Raw genomic sequence first — 17329 nt, 5'->3', positions numbered from 1 at the left:
AGAGATGAGGAGAAACTTCTTTAACCAGAGAGTGGTGAATCTGTGGAATTCATTGCCACAGAGGGCTGTGGAGGCCAGGTCATTGAGTGTATTTGGGACCAAGATAGATGGGTTCTTGATTGGTAAGGGGATCAAAGATTACGCGGAGAAGGTGGGAGATTGGGGTTGAGAATCTTATCAGCCATGATTGAATGGCAGAGCAGACTCGATGGGCTGAATGGCCTAATTTCTGCTCCTATGTCTTATGGTTTAAAGGCCAGATGCTCTCTCAGTGCAGTTTAATGCAGATTTTGAGCCTGGGGAATGATAACTAATTTCCCCTACAAACACAATTTTTATATCCAACATGTATTTTTACAACTGACAGAAAGGAACAATTGCCCTCCCAATCACCAATACATTAGGAAGGAGCATTTCCACATCAGTCAGTATATTTTACAACATTATGACAAAGCATATTGCCCATGCACATGCACACAGACAAGTATAAACACATATTTACATAGCACAATAGAATATACAGCACAGAAACAAGCCAGTCAGCCCTATTGGTCTATCCCAGCATTTATCCCTGACATGGGCCTCCTCCCACTCCTCTTCATTTAACCCTGTCAGCACATCCCACAATTCCTTTCTCTCTTACTTGTTGGACTAGTTTCCCCTTAAATGCATCTATGCTAATTGCCCCAACTACTTTTTTTGGTAGTGAGTTCCACATTCTCACCACTCCCTGGATAAAGAACTTGCTCCTGCATTCCTTTCTGGGTTTATTAGACTATCTTATTTTTGTGGCCCTAGTTCTGGTCTCGCCCAGAAGTGAAAACCTTGCATGATTTTAAAGACCCATATCTGGTCGTTCATAGGCCCTCTCTTTTCTGGAGAAATGAGTCTCAGCATTTTCAATCTTTTGTTGATAGATATAACCTATTGGTTTCATCCTTGTCAATCTTTTTTTGCACCTTCTCATGTGCCTCCATATCCTTTTTATAACTATGGGAAACAGAACTCTTCATAGTCCTCTAAGGGAATCCGGGGTAGGGGTTGGGTAAGGCGGAGGATTTTATGGAGCCTGCAAGAGCAGGACATGCAGCATGTTGACTTAGGCGAGAGCTGAAATTACGATTTCCCGACAGCAGATTGAGATGTCAAAATTAAGTCAGCGGCGTGTTGGGCCTCACAGCAGCCTGGGGCAGGTTCCCACTTGTAACACATTTACATACCATGAATACTCATTAGCATAAACATTTTTATAATTACATCCTACCTTCAAGATAAACTCAACGGCACATGTGAATCTCGTGGCGTTCGGTTCATGTTTGTTTAAAGGTGGCATGCACCAGTCAGCTTTAAGCAGTTGTGTCTAAGGTCAATAGTTTTCTTGCTGAACTCTGCGGAACAAGGGAGGGAAGCAGGAGAATGGCGAGCTTGCATGGAGGTTTGAGACCAGCAAGGTGGGTCAGGGGTGAAGGGTGGGGATTGTGGAGTGGGGTCGGGGTATCGAGGAGTGGAAGAGGGAGTGTCCTGGGTATGGTGAGTGAAGTATTGGTTGTGGACAGTAGAAGGAGTTGTAAATCTCACTGTCATCAGTTCTATGGGTGAAATCCATGGACACACATGTTCTCATCTCACTGTCTGCCTTCCTCATGCAGTTCAATTGCCGGAAAACCTATGGATCTCACACCCAAAACTCCTGCAACTCAGGAGCAGGTGGAGAGGATGCAACAAAGGACAAAAGGTTCTTGCCAGTCAACGACAGAGGCCAATACCCTAGCAGCGGTCAGCACCAGATCAGGAGGCTGGTTGGGAGCAGCCATCAGGGGAAGACATTGTAGAAGACGGGCACTGGCATTTGGCAGCAAAGTTGTGGCATGATACAGAGCCTCCCTCCTTTTTGTCCAGGAGGCTCTTTTACAGTCCACCAGTAGCTGCAGCATTGTCAGCTGACAGCTGGTTTCACCAATGAAAAGGTTGCCCCCAGCGGAATTACATGTGTTTACCCACGTACACCACGGTTTTATCTTACTTATATTTTTATCAATGTTGGTTTGGTTTGATTTGGTTTGGCTTGGCTTGGGATGGCTGAGGTTGGTTTTTTACATGTAAATAAACACACCAACAGTGATGAGTATCTGAAATGCACCACTGGCACTTAGATGTTTATTTAGAATCGCATGGGAAGTGGGAAACAATAAGAGAGCAGAAGTGGTGCACAGTGCCAGTCTGAACGGCACGCCACAGTTCAAATTCCACCTTAAGTGTGTTGTAAACAAGGTTCTGTACAAGTTTAACACAACATCTGTTTTCAGTTCAATCCATTCAGAAATGAACCTCAGTGTTGGTTTGATTTTTAATTGTCTTATTAATCTGCATTGCTCCATTTAATGATTTATGAATCTGTACCACAAGATCCCTTTGCTTCTCTGCTCTATTCAGTCTCTTACTTTCCAAGGAATATAAGGCCTCCTAATCCTTCCTACCTTTCTCACACTTGTTGAAATTCATTTGCCAATTACACACCTATTCTCTAGTTTTATCAATGTCTCGTATTATGTCATGGTCCTCCTCGGTATTAACTACACCCATCTAACTTGGTATCATCCACAAAGTTAGAAATTGCACTTCGGATTCCTGAGCTTAAATTGTTTATGTAAATGGTGAACAGCAGAGGTCCCAGCACCAATCCTTGTGGAACACTATTTCCCACCTCCTGCCAGCCTGATTAACTACCTTTAATCCCTTTAACCCTCTGTTTTGTGTTTTGTATCCAGCGTCCTGTCCATTCAGCTACTTGTCCCTGACTCCACCTGTTTTCACCTTCATCATGAGTCTATGTGTACCTTATTGAAGACTTTTTGGTAATGCAAATATATTACATCTACCCTATTCCCCTTCCCCTGTATTGCCCTTTCCGCTACTTCTTTAAAGCATTCAATAAGGTTAGCCAAGTATGACCTTTGTTTTTAAAATCCATGCTGAGGACTTTATTTTACTTTCAGCTTCTAGATGATGTTCTGTTGCATCTTTGAATAAGGATTCAATTATCTTTCCTGCCATTGACTTAAGCCAATTGTTCCATAGTTCCCTGGACTTGTTCTGTCTCCCTTTTTAGATATAGGAATAACATTGGTTGTTCACCATCCGCTGACACTACACTATTCCCTTTTCAACTGAATTTTCATGTATATGTAATAGTTTAACTGCTATCTCTTCCAAAACTATTTTTATATGCACAGATGCAATCCATTCAGATCAGAGATTATATCCTCTAAATTTAATTAGATTATCAATTATATTCCGTCTTTCTTTCTTAAATGTCTTTATATCTTTTTTGATTTGTTCTTCTAATGTCCACCTTGTTAGTCTCCATGCTGAGGCAAAGTAACAAAGTAATATTCAATACTTCTAACATTTCACTGTCGTTACCTGTGAGTTTATCTTATGATCTTTGTGATCCTATCCCTATCCTGATTATTATTTTGGTATTTATAGGTCTATGGAATACTACTTCTTTTTCAATTGCTCAGTAATATAGTTTTGTAGCTCCTTTTTGATTTCTTGTTTTTTGACTTCTTTCCTAACCTCATCATATCCCTTTTTGTTATTCTCTCCTTTATCATTGATGTGCTTTAGTTTCTGTAACTCTTCATTCATCCACATTGTTTCATTATTGGCTAGTTTGCTCTTGTTTTTAGCAAAATATATTTCTCTTGAACTCAGATGGCTTCTTTAACTATCTCCCATTGTTGTTCTATCTCTGTGTCTGTCAATTTTGTTTTTCAGTTTACTTTCCCTAGTTCCATTCTTATAACCTCTGAATTAGTTTTTTTTCTCAAATCTATTACTTTGGGTTTTATCTTACTTATATTTTTATCAATGTTGGTTTGGTTTGGCTTGGCTTGGGATGGCTGAGGTTGGTTTTTTACATATAAATAAACACACCAGCAGTGATGAGTGTCTGAAATGCACCCATCATCATCAAGCTATCCTCTATTACTGGAAAATGCCCGCTTTAATAACCATCAGTTTCAATCACCTTATTGTTGGAATATTTGCACTCAACTGAACTCTCACTCAGTTGAGTACTGGTGCTATTGCTGTTTTTGTTTGGCTGATTTAGCCTGTACACTAGCACAAATATGCTGCAGGAAGAATAATACTTGAGCCAGCAAATATTTTGTGTAATACTCTCGTTGGTGCTCAACATTCTCCCTCCAGACACAATCGTGGTTTGTCTCGCAGCCTACCATCTACACCCGGTCACACTGATATCACTCACACTTTGATAGAGATCTAAATAAAGATTGTGAAGGTTTTTTTTATTTGTTTGCGGGATGTGGGCATTGCTGGCTAGGCGAGCATTTATTGCCCATCCCTAAGTGCCCTTGAGAAGCTGGTGGTGAGCTGCCTTCTTGAACCGCTGCAGTCCGTATGGTATAGGTACACCCACAGTGCCATTAGGGAGGGGAGGCGGTGATGTGGTGATATTTTCAGTAGACCCAAGGTAATGCTCTGGAGACCCGGGTCCGAATCCCACCACGGCAGATGGTAAAATTTGGATTCAATAAATATCTGTAATTAAAAGTTTAATGATATCATAAAACCATTGATGATTGTCGTAAAAACCTATCTGGTTCACTAATGTCCTTTAGAGAAGGAAACCTGCTGTCCTCACCTGGTCTGGCCTATATGTGACTCCAGGTCCACAGCAAAGCGGTTGACTCTTAAATGCCCTCTGAAATGGCCCAGCAAACCACTCAGTTGTATCAAACCTCTAAAAAGTCCAAAAAAGGTTCGATGCTGCATTTACTTTTGAGTGATTTTTTGGGTTAAAGAGCTCTCATGTAGTGTAAACGTGGGTGAATTACAGGCCACTGCGGGAGCCTCATGGCAAAGACTGCAGTGGCTCAGGAAGAAGGGCTGCCACCATCTCATCAGGGCATCCAGGCATGAGCAATAATTGCAATCTTGCCAGTATTACCCACCTTCTCAGAACAAATTAAAGAGTCACTCAGAGGTATATTTTCTACACAGGTTTAGATGCCCATTGTATATGCTTTAGACACAATAGAAAATAATTTTTTTTGCATTTATGGGTTATGAACATCGCTGGCTAGGCCAAGATTTATTGCAGAGCCCTAATTGCCCTTGAGAAGGTGCTGATGAGCCACCTTCTTGAACCTCTACAGTCCTAGTGGTGTATGTACACCCACAGTGCTGTTAGGAAGGAATTTCCAGGATTTTGACCTAGCAACAGTGAAAGAACAGCGATATAGTTCCAAGTCAGGGTTGTTTGTGACTTGGAGGGTAACTTTCAGGTGGCGGTGTTTCCATGGTCTGCTTCCCTTGTTCTTCTATTTGGTAAAGTCATGGGTTTTAAAAGGTGCTGTTGAAGGAGCCTTGGCAAATTACTACAGTACATCATGTAAATAGTACACACTGCTGCCACTGTGCACCAGTGGTGGAGGGAGTGAACGTTTTAAGGTGGTGGTTGAGGTGCTGATCAAGCGGATTTCTTTGTTCTTGGTGATATCAAGCTTCTTGAGTGTTTTCAGAGCTGCACTCATCCAGGCAAGTGGGGAGTATACCACCAAATTCCTGACTTGGGCCTGGTATTTGCTGGACAGGCTTTGGGGAATCAGAAGATGAACTTCCCGCCACAGGATTGCTAGCTTCTGACCTGCTCTTGTAGTCACATTAATTATATGGCTGGTCCAATTCAGTTTCTGGTCAATAGTAACTACCAAGATGTTGATGGTGGGGGATTCAGCGATGGTGATATTATTGAAGATCAAGGGGAGATGGTTATATCTCCCTTGTTGGAGGTGATCATTGCCTAGCACTTCTGTGACACAAGTACTGCTTGCCACTTATGAGACTAAGCCTGAACGTTGTCCAGGTATTGCCGTAGGCAGGCACAGACTGCTTCATTCTCTGAGGAATTAAAAATAGTGCTGAACACTGTACAATCATCAGCAAACATCCTGGTGATCTCCAAGAACCCTACCCGGCCTGCCCTCAAGCTATTACCTCAGTATGTGAAAGATGGACAAGAAGCTGAGTGCAGGCCTAAACTAATCACTGTCCAGTTTGTGACATTCCACTTCCCTATTACCTCTTGTTGTTCGACCAAGCAGGAGGAAAATGGAACCTTGGTGTATTGATAATGGGAAGATCATTGATGAAGCTGCTAAAGATAAAAACAAAAAACTGCCGATGCTGGAAATCCAAAACAAAAACAGAAATACCTGGAAAAACTCAGCAGGTCTGGCAGCATCAGCGAAGTTGAAGGGTCTGTTGAAGCATCTGTTGAAGGGTCATGAGGACTTGAAATGTCAACTTTGCTCTTCTTCGCCGATGCTGCCAGACCTGCTGAGTTTTTCCAGGTATTTCTGTTTTTGTTTAAGCTGCTAAAGATGTTTGCACCTAGAACATTGCTCTGAGGAACCCCTGCAGTGATGTCTAGAGCTGAGATGATTGGCTTCCAACGACCACAACCACCTTCCTTTTGTGCTACTGTATTCTGATTCTGGCCAGTGGAGAGTTTAACCTCCCGATTCCCATTGACTTAAATTTTACTTGGGCTCCTTGATGCCACACTCGGTCAAGTACAGCCTTGATGTCAAGGGCAGTCACTGTCACCTCACCTCAGAAATTTAACTCTTTTTCCATGTTACAGATCAAGGCTGTAAAGAGGTCTGGAGCTGGGTGGTTCTGGAGGAACCAAACTGAGCATCAGTAAGCAGGTTATTGCTGTGTAAGTGCCACTTCATAACACATTCGACCACCTCTTCCATCACTTTGCTGATGATTGAGAGTAGACTGATGGGGCAGTAATTGGCTGGGTTGGATTAGTCCTTTTTGTGGGCAGGACACACCTGGCCAATTTTCCACATTGCCAGCTAAATGCCAGTGTTGTCGTTGTACTGGAACGGTTTGAGTAGGAACACGATTAGTTCTGGAGCTCAGCAATTCAGCTAGGTTGTTTTAAGGGTCCATAGTCTTTGCTATGTCCAGTAGGTTCACCGTTTTATGATATCACATGAAGTGAATCAAATTGGCTGAAGACTGGCATCTGTGATACTGGGGACATCAGGAGTAAGCCAAGATGGATCATCCACTTGATACACCTTGACTGATGATGGCTGCAAACACTTCAGCCTTGACTTTTGGACTAATATGCTGGGCTCCCCCATCATTCAGGGTGGGGATGCTTGTGGAACGTTCTCCTCCCATTAGTTGTCTAACTGTCTACCACCATTCTTGATTGGATGTGACAGGACTGCAGAACTTTTGTCTGATCATTTAGTTGCGGGTCTGCTTAGCTCTGTCTATAGCATGCTGCTTCCACTGTTTAGCATGTTAGTAGTCCTATGTTATGGCCTCATTTTTTTGGGATATGCCACATGCAGCTCCCGGCATGCTCCCCTGCCCTCCACATTGAACCAGGGTTGATCCCCTGACTTGATGCTAATGGGAGGGTCAGAGATATGCCAAGCCATGAGATTAATGAACTGTACCAGCCATATAAATATTGTGGCTACAACAGCAAGTCAGAGACTGGAAATTCTGAAGCAAGTAACTCAAATCCTGGGCCCTCATAGACTGTCCACCATTTACAAGGCACAAGTCAGGAGTGTGATGGAAAACTCCCCACTTGCCTGGATGAGAGCAGCTCCAACAACACTCGAGAAGCTTGACACCACCCAGGACCAAGCAGCCCGCTTGATTGGCACCACGTCCACAAACATTCACTCCCTCCACCACCGACGCACAGTAGCAGCAGTGTGTACCATCTACAAGATGCACTGCAGGAATTCACCAAGGCTCCTTCGACAGCACCTTCCAAACACACAACCACCACCATCTAGAAGGACAAGGGCAGTAGATGGATGAGAACGCCACCACCCGGAAGATCCCCTCCAAGTCACTCACCTTCCTGACTCAGAAATATATCGCCGGTCCTTCACTGTTGCTGGGTCAAAATCCTGAAACTCACTCCCTAAGAGCACTGTGGGTGTACCTATACCATATTGACTGCAGCGGTTCAAGAAGGCAGCTCACCACCACCTTCTCAAGGGTAATTAGAGATGGGCAACAAATGTCAGCCTTGTAAGCGATGCCCACATCCCATGAAAGAACATATATAAAAACAAAAGGAGTTTAAAGATTGTGTTGGAATACAGTTCTGCTGATGGTCACAGCACCACGTGAGTGCCCAGTTTTGAGCTGCTAAATCTGTTCTGAATCTATCCCATTTAGCACAGCATGATGGAGGAAGTCCTCAGTGTGAAGACAAGACTTTGTCACTGTAGTGTCACTCCTACAAATACTGTCATGGACAGATGTGATAGTTAGATTGGTAGGGATGAAGCCAAGTAGGGTTTTCCCTCATGTTGGTTCTCTCACCAACTGCTGCAGGCACAGTCTGGTAGATATGCCCTTCAGTATTCAGCCAGCTCAGACAGTAGTGGTGCAACTAAGCCACGCTTGATAGACATTGAAGCCCCCTGCCCAGGGTACATTCTGAGCACCTGCTACCCTGACTGTCTCTTCAAAGCTGTGTTCAATGTGGAGGAGTACTGATTCATCAGCTGAGGGAGGGCAGTAGGTGGTAATCAGCAGGAGATTTCCTTCCCCATATTTAACCTGAGACCATGAGACTTCATGAGGTCCAGAGTCACTCCCTTATGACTGTATACCATTGTGCTGCGGTGAGACAGGACATACCCAGGGTTTGGTGATGGTGGTGTTGGGGACACTGGCTGTAAGGTACCATTTGGTGAATATGACTATGTCAAGCTGTTGCTTGACTAGTCTGTTGTACAGCTCTCCCAGTTTTGGCACAATTCCCCAGGTGTTTATGAGGAGGACTTCGCAGGGTTGACTGAGTTGGCTGTGCCTTTGTTTAATCCAATGCCTAGGTTGATTCAAGGTGATCTGTCCTTTTTATTCTTAATTGAGCTTTTTGTAGCAATTTCATATAGCTGAGTGGCTTGCTAGACCATTTCAGGGGGCAGTTAAGAGTCAACCATATTGCTGTGGATCTGGAGTCACAGACTGGGTAAAAATGGCAGATTTCCTTCCTTTAAGGATATTAATGTACCAGATGTTTCTTTTTACAATAATCAATGTAGTTTTATGGTCACCATTACTTAATCTAACTTTTTATTCCAGATTTACTTAATTAATCAAATTTAAGTTTGCCCCCCCCACCCCCCCCCGAACACCCCCACCCCCAACACCGCCCCCCACCCCCCCCCCCCCCCCCCCCCCCCCCCCCCCCCCCCCAAGCTGCTGTGTCTCCGGAGCATTAGTTCAAGCCTCTGGATTAGGAGTCCAGTGTGTGTTCACCCTTCATAGTCTAAGATGACCATGGCATCAACGGCATCAACTAGAATTCATTGAGTTAAGTTTCAGGTACGATGTGTTCAAAGATGGCTAACCAGTCCAATTTGAGCACGAAAATAGCTTGCACGTTAACACACGAATTGTTGGTCCAGAAGAGACACTTGCAGCTCTGGACTTGCGAATCTCACATTTCCTGTTGGCCAGTGCTTAGCTATTCTGTTTGTAGGAGGAGTCACCTTTGTCTCCTATGCCACTACTAACACTATATTCCTGCTTCCTTTTTAAAAGGCTTTGTCTTAAAAATTTATTTGACAATCATTTTTTTCATTGTTTTACAGGTGAAGGGAGCTACAAGAGGATGTTATTCTGCATTGTAGTACTACACACAAGCACCACGATAACATTCATCACACAAACGCGTACGAGGAGAGCAGCAAAAGCAGGGGAGGCAATGGAAGATTTGCAAGCAGAGTTATGTCAGCTGTATAACTAAAAGATAAATAGAAAATGAAATGTAACACCAATAAATTTCATGTAGGCTCAAAAGGGACTCTTGGGCCTAATAGTGCAAGTCGCGTTCAAAGTCGAGTCAATAGAACAAAGTATCTGACAAAGCTGTCCTGTTGTCTCAGAGCTATGAGCAGAGAGTTTACAGTCAGCTGAATTAAGCACGTGTGATACTATTTGCCATTGTTAACATCTACCTTGCTGTGGGATAAACCAGTCAGCAATTTGTATCACTCCTTGTCTCACCAAGCATTCATTTCAGAGTTCCAAGAAATATCCATGTGAGAGAAACAAATACCCAAATTGGGTCATGGGTTACTACAGTCATGCAGCCTCTTAGATAGGTAAGGAGGTGTGATCAGCCAATGTCTAACTGAATGGTGAAAAAGGCTTGAGGAGCTGAATGGCCTACTCCTATTCCTTTCCAAGTCAACTCCCATAACAGTAAGAGGCTTACACTTCTCAACAGGAATGCCTGACGCCACAAACCTGAAAAAGCCTAGGCCAGAACTGACAGTGATCTTATTTCATTTTCTTATCCCCCTTTTACCTTGCAATGGGTTTCTCAGTTTCAGGTGCTCGCAGACAACCTCTCTGCAACTGTAATCCAGGAATTCAAACGCAGAGAGAATTTCACCCAACATGCTTTTGGATTCCTTGAATATATCCAAGATCTTCTCAAAGCTGTCACAACCTTGAGACACAAAGCAGATCAATATTGTGTGTGTATTGTACAAGGATAAATTACTCTGTTGATAACAGCACTACCTCCCCAGTATCTCTCTCGACTCCTCCGCCGCCGCTAAATCACTGGACTGCTAAATCCAGTGCTAAATGAGCAAAAATATCCCCCAACTAAATATTGGGAAGACTGAAGCCATTAACTGCATTCTCCATTATAAACTCCATTCTCTAGCCACTGACTCCATCCCTCTACCTGGTGACCTCCAAAGACTGAACCAGACTGTCTACAAACTTGGTGTCATATTTGACCCTGAGATGAGCTTCCGACCGCATATCCTCACAATAACCAAGACCACTACTTGCACCTCCTTGATATCGTCCAACTCAGTCCTTGCCTAGACTCATCTGCTGATGAAATCCTCACCCATTTCTCAGCTCTACAGTGACTATTCCAACGCACTCCTGCACAGCATTCCACATTCTATCCTTAGTAAACTGGAGGTCATCCAAAATTGTGTTACCCAGGCCTTTACTTGCGTCAAGTCCTGTTCACTAACACCCCTATACTCAGCTGACCTACATTGGCTCCCAGTTAAGCAACGCCTTGATTTTAAAATTCTCATCCCTATTTTCAAATCCCTCCATGGACTTGCCCCTCCCTATCTCTGTAATTTCTTCCAGCCCCACAACCCACCGACATATCTGCTCTTATCTAATTCCAGCCTCTTGAGCATCCCTGATTTAACTGTTCTACCACTGGTGGCCATGAAATCAGTTGTCCAGGACCCAAGCTCTAGAATTCCCTCCCTAAACCTCTCTTTCTTCCCTTAAGATACTCCTTAGAACCTACTACTTTAACCAAGCTTTTGAACATATGCCCTAATATCGCGTTATGTAGCTCGGTGTCTAATGTTACATCAGAAGGCTCCCGTGAAGTGCCTTGGAATATTTTATTACATTGTCATAAAGTCTGAACATTATTAAAAAGAGAGACATGTTGTCAAAACTTTTTGCCTTTCACTCATCAGGACAAACGCAAGAATGCCAAATTTCAAACAATCATGACAATTTATACCACTAGGAGAGAAGGGTGCTGATTGGTTGACAAGTTGATTCTAATTGCCTGAGGCATTGTCATGGAGAAAGCAACAGGAACTATAGGCTCCCCAACTCTCGAGGAGTTTCAAAAAGCATGCAAGGCTTGAACATATTCCTTTTGTTTGCAGAGAACGGGTCCCTGTGTATGAATGTATGTAATTGAGTCATGTTACGAACTCGATTGATTAAGTTAAATCAGTTGTTAGTGTAGCTATTAGCATTCTCAGGATTGTTCAGCAGGTGCCGCCCAATCGTATAATCACATCTAACAGGAAATATTTTGTTTTGGGTTTGCAAGTGGGTTGGTTGAGTACAGTCTGTAATCTGCCTACTATGGACAACCAAAGGATTATGCTGTTTAGATCGAACCAAACAGCGGGTTCCTTCAGTTCTTCCTGTTGCTCCTGCTGCACAATTGGCAGGGCCCCTCGACTGTGCATGGCTAATTGGCTGGCCGCCGTGTGATTGCATGTCTATTGTGTGTCCTATCTCTGTGTGGAAAGTCCTGCTTGCATCCAGTCCCATCGGGATATTCGCTGCTGCAAGAAGATTCTGCCCTGGGATTGGTGGTGTGTATATGGCGGTGGGTATATGGCGGCTGGAGTTGCTGAGGTGTGGTGGAGGAGGATTTGAATTTCAATGGCCTCAGAGGAGCTGTTATTGATTACAGGGTGATCATCAATCGCTCAAAGTCTTTCATATTTCGGTACAGTACTATGTGAGTATTTTACAGGGATATAGCACTGACACAAACATGATCCTCAGTGGGAACTTTCCTGACTCATGGCTATCAGCTGGGTGTGAGGGATGCAGGCATAGGCCAGACAGCAGTTATAACACCTTCCTTCAAAATTGTGAATAAATACTAACTAGTTTTCTGCCTTTACCTAGAAACGCTACATTAACAGCAGCTGATTTCCTTGGACACAGAATAGACACTGTAGTGATGATTCCAAGCGTCCCTTCAGCTCCGATAAAAAGTTGCTTGAGGTCATAGCCTGTGTTGTCTTTGCGAAGTGATGATAGACAGTTCAAAACCATTCCATTTGCAAGTACCTGCAAGCAAGAACAGGGTATGTAACAATTGTGTACAACAGTTGTTGAAATAACATTTACTGGCCAATGAGCGCACCCTTTGCACATACAAGTGTTTCCTAAATTCACTCCTGAAAGTTAAAACACAGATCTTTCAGACTATGTACGTTAGTCTTAGCCTTCCCAACTAGAAGAAATCATTTCTCTCCATCTACCCTGTCGGTTCCCCTTAATATCTGAAAGTTTTAATCACCCCTTCACCTTTTAACTTACAGGGAACACAACTTTAGTTTGTGTAATCTCTCCTCGTTGTCCAGGATTTTGATAAATCTATGCTGCATTCCCTCCAAGGCTAATATATTCTTCCCAGAATTCTCCCAGTAACTCCCGGTGTAATCTAACCAGGGCTTTGTGTAGCTGAAGCATGACTTCCACCCACTTGTATTCCAGTCCTCCAGATATAAAGGCCAACATTCCATTAGTCTTTTGATTATTTTCTGTACCTGTCCATGGCATTTTATTGATCTTTGTACCCACAAATCTCTCTGGACCTCCAGCATTTCTAGCTTTTCACCATTTAGAAAGTACTCTGAGCTGTACTTCTTAGGTCCATATTACATTCTCCTTCCCGACGTAAACGTACCAATCATACACAAGGATTAGTGAAACAATGCTGTAGGTTTTTTACTTGAAGGTAAGACTATATACAGGCAATGTTCACTGGGAGACTGTGTGGCACATCTCTGACCTTGACCACTGCTGCTTCAGACTGCAAGTCATGGGACTAATACGTCACATCCTGTCAAGGTGGTAATAGTTGACAATCTTTTAAGATACACTCCCTTAAAGGTGTATGCACATCAAATCACAACAGTCCAAAGTAAATTACCTCACACTCGTTTACATTGAAATCCATTTGCCACAGTTTTGCCCACTCATTTAATCAATAAATATCTCTTTGGAATTTTATGCTTTTATCTACAATGTTTTAATGCCGCCTATCTTTGTGTCATCAGCAAACATGGATTTATGGCTTTTTATCCTATCATCTAAGTCATTTGTTATGGACGGGACAGAGAGAAAATGAACTTCTTTATCTCTCCCCCATCTGTCCATAAGCAGAGGTGTTTTTGAATTGTTTTTAAAGTAGGCTGTGGCATGTTTCCCCAAACCTTCAGTTAGTGTGATCTAATTTAATAATAACTCATAGCAAACTCATGCAATAATTAACTCAGAAGGTTAGCTTATTCACATTCAAACCCCAGGGGGAGTGTTCGCAACCTCTCTCTCTCTCACACACACACACACACACACACACACACACAAACACACACACACACGTGCACAACTATGGGCAACAACAGTAAAAGAACCACTGAAATAAATATTAGTTCATGTGATTTCCAAAGTCTGAGATGTCAAAGTCCAGAGGGTGTTGCCTTCATGGTGGAGTTCAATCCAACTGAGTTTTTGGTTGGAGATAACAGCACAAGAATCCTTGAAATGAATGACAATACAGCATGATGGAGTTTCTGTGCTTAGACCACTTGGCAGGCATTGATCAGAGACTTTTAAGGTCAAACAGGTTTCGAGGAGTTGAGAGATGGTGGTTGGCTGCTTGATCAGCTGGGAGTTGCTAGAGTTCTTTCCGGTTGATGTTAAATCTGCAGTCTGATCTGTGAGGCTAGAAATGTAATATTAAAATGATCCAAAAGGCTATAAGCAGGGCTTTATGTAACGTGGCCCATTAATGAGTTACATGCAGCCTCGCAAGCAGTTTCTGTGCTAGGCTAAAATCCATTGTTTCCCTTAGAAGCAAAATGGTGGCTGTTAACACTTCTTCATGTATAGTAAGTTTTGATGTCTCTGTCTTTGTTACCATCCTGCTTGGGGGAGTCAGTTCATTTGTTAGTCATCTAGTTACGTGATTATACTGTGACCTTACAATGGGGTGTGAGATTCCACAAGGATAGGAGTGGAACTCTTTTGTTCTTGTAGTCTCTGTTGGAACCTTCCAAAACAGACGGCCAATCTTGTGAGTCATGTGACCTGTAGCAGCCATTTTGTGCTTCAGCAGAAGTCCATGTTAAAATAGCAAAAAAAAAGTTTTGATACATACAGTTTTGATGTCTTTTCATGTCTTCTTCTTGACATAACACGTTAATAAATACAGTGAATAGTTGAAGCACTGATACCATTAGCCACAGCCTGTCCATTGGAGTACCTGCCCATTATCCCGACTCTCTGCATCCTGCGCTCAGACAATTTCCTAACCAGGTCAATAATTTGCCTCAATTCCATGAGCTTCAATTTGGTTAACAGTCTCCTAACAGGGATTTATTATCAAATGTCTTTGGGAAATCCATATAAATAACATTCATAGGCATCCCCCTATCCACTACTTTAGTCACCTCTTCAAAACATTTAATCAGGTTCATTAGGTATGATGTAGTCTTTACAAATCCATGCTGGTTTCTCCAATCAGCTAATAATTTTCAAGATGTTCAGTCACTCTATCTGCATGAATGCAAACATTTCCCAGTCTCCTACCATTCAAAAAAGATTCTACTTTTTTACTTTTTCTATCTAAATGGATAACATTACACTTTGCCACATTCTGGCCCACTCACCCAACCTATCTATTTCCCTCTGCAGCCTCTTTGCATCCTTCTCACTGCTTACCTTCCCACCTAACCTGGTATCATCAGCAAACTTACCAAGATTCCTTCAACAGCACCTTTCAAACCTGAGACCTTTAGCACGAAGAAAAACAATGGAAACAGATGCAAGGGAACACCGCCACCGGCAAGTTTCCCTCCAAGCCACAGCATCCTGACTATATCTATTTGCCTTCACTGTCGCTGGGTCAAAATCCTGAAACACTATCCCTAACAGCACTGTAAGTGTACCCACACCACATGGACTGCAGTGGTTCAAGAAGGCAGCTCAACACCACCCTCTCAAAGGCAGCTAGGAATGGGAAATAAATGCTGGCCCAGCCATCATTGCTCATGTCACAAGAACAAATAAATAAAATCTTGAATACATTGCATTCAGTCCCCTCATCCAAGTCATTAATATAGATTGTAAATAGCCGAGGTTCAAGTACTGATTCTTGTGGTACCTTGCCAGTTGCAGCCTGCCAACATGAAAATATCCTGTCTCTCTGTTTCTTGTTCATTAACCAATCCTTAATCCATGCTAATGTATTACTCCTAATCCCATGAGTCCTAATTTTGTTTAATAACCTCTTGTGTGGCATCTTATCAAATGCTTTTTGAAAATTTAAATACGCTACATCTACTGGTTTCCCCTTAACCAACTTACATCCTCAAAAAACTCTAATATATTTATCAAACATAATTTCCCTTTCATTAAACCATGTTGAATCAGCTTAATCATATTAACTTTCTAAGCGTCACATTATCATATCCCTAATAATAGATTCTAATATTTTGCCTACTATTGAAGTTAGGCTGGGGTTATGTTTGCTACCTTCCAATGTTTAGGATCTGTTCTAGAATCTAAGGAATTCAGGAAGATCAAAAGCAATGCATCCACTATTTCTGTAGCTACCTCTTTTACAACCTTAGGATGCAGATCGTCAGGGCCAAGGGATTTATCGCCTCTTAGTTCCATTAGTTTCTCTAGTTAGATTTCTTCACTTGTACTCTTTGTCCCAATATAATTGTAAAAAAAGTGTTGATTTTGACATCCCTTGCAAATTCCTTTCCATAATCCTTTTTGTATTTCTTGCTATCTGTTTCATCATCTTCTGTTGTTCTCTCTCAATCACCAGTATCTGTGTTAATTTTTGTATTTTGGTATGTTTTTCTGAAGAAGTCTTGTGGCGCAGTGAGTAGCGTCCCTACCTCTGAGGCAGAAGCTCCACGTCTGAGACCCACCCCAGGACCTGATAACCAAGGAAGGCTGTTCATAACGTGGCCAAACAAGTTGAGTATCAACCTACAAATACTTCCAACACATACCAATGGCAGCTGGTAAGAGCGGGAGAAATTCCTGCTATCATCAGCCATATGATCAAAAAAAACGTTGGAGATATGACCATCACTATCCATAGTTCCAGACTACAGCATGCATGTAAATGTGCATGTTGCCAAAGCAACTCGGACTCCCTGAATGAACTGTAACACACCATCAGTATATAGTTTTATGTTGTACCTTACTTCTATCATTATTCATGGATAGTTCTTTTTGACAAGTAAAACTCCTGTTCCTTGGAGATATAAACTGGTTCTGTATCACCTTAAATTCTTTTTCTTGAACGCCTCCTACTGATCTTCCATTGGTTTACCCATTACGAGATTTGACCAGTTTACTGTGGGCAGTTTCTGTCTCATCTCTTTGAAGTCAGCCTTACCTAAATCGAGAATCTTAGTAGCTGTTTTGGATTGCTCCCTTTCAAATACAACATTGAACACAATAATTTTATTATTGTTATTAGATAAATGTTTGTGCACCATTAGGCTGTTAAGTAAATCTGGCTCATTGTTCATCACTATCCCTGATATGGCATGCCCCCTTGTTGGTTCCAGAGCATATTGTTGCAGGAAACTATCCTGAATCTACTCAGGGAATTCGCTATCTTTCTGACACAAGCTGGTAAATTTATTGTAATCTATATGAAAGTTAAAGT

The 17329-nt window shown here is 42.4% G+C and overlaps 1 protein-coding gene across 7 annotated transcripts in view; it reads right to left on the bottom strand.

Annotated features, from left to right (window-relative positions):
* d2hgdh (D-2-hydroxyglutarate dehydrogenase) overlaps positions 1-17329 on the bottom strand; it is a 44236-nt gene that overhangs the window by 14292 nt on the left and 12615 nt on the right. For all 7 annotated transcript variants that reach the window (XM_041217238.1, XM_041217220.1, XM_041217229.1 and 4 more), the window contains 2 exons: positions 12525-12693; positions 10406-10549 (listed from right to left, as the gene is read on the bottom strand). In XM_041217238.1, the coding sequence (XP_041073172.1) occupies positions 10406-10549; positions 12525-12693 (313 nt within the window). The remainder of the gene's footprint in view (positions 1-10405; positions 10550-12524; positions 12694-17329) is intronic.

This window comes from Carcharodon carcharias, chromosome 2 (assembly GCF_017639515.1).
Source record: "Carcharodon carcharias isolate sCarCar2 chromosome 2, sCarCar2.pri, whole genome shotgun sequence".
Taxonomy (NCBI): Eukaryota; Metazoa; Chordata; class Chondrichthyes; order Lamniformes; family Lamnidae; genus Carcharodon; species Carcharodon carcharias.
This window is presented reverse-complemented; position numbering and strand designations above follow the sequence as displayed.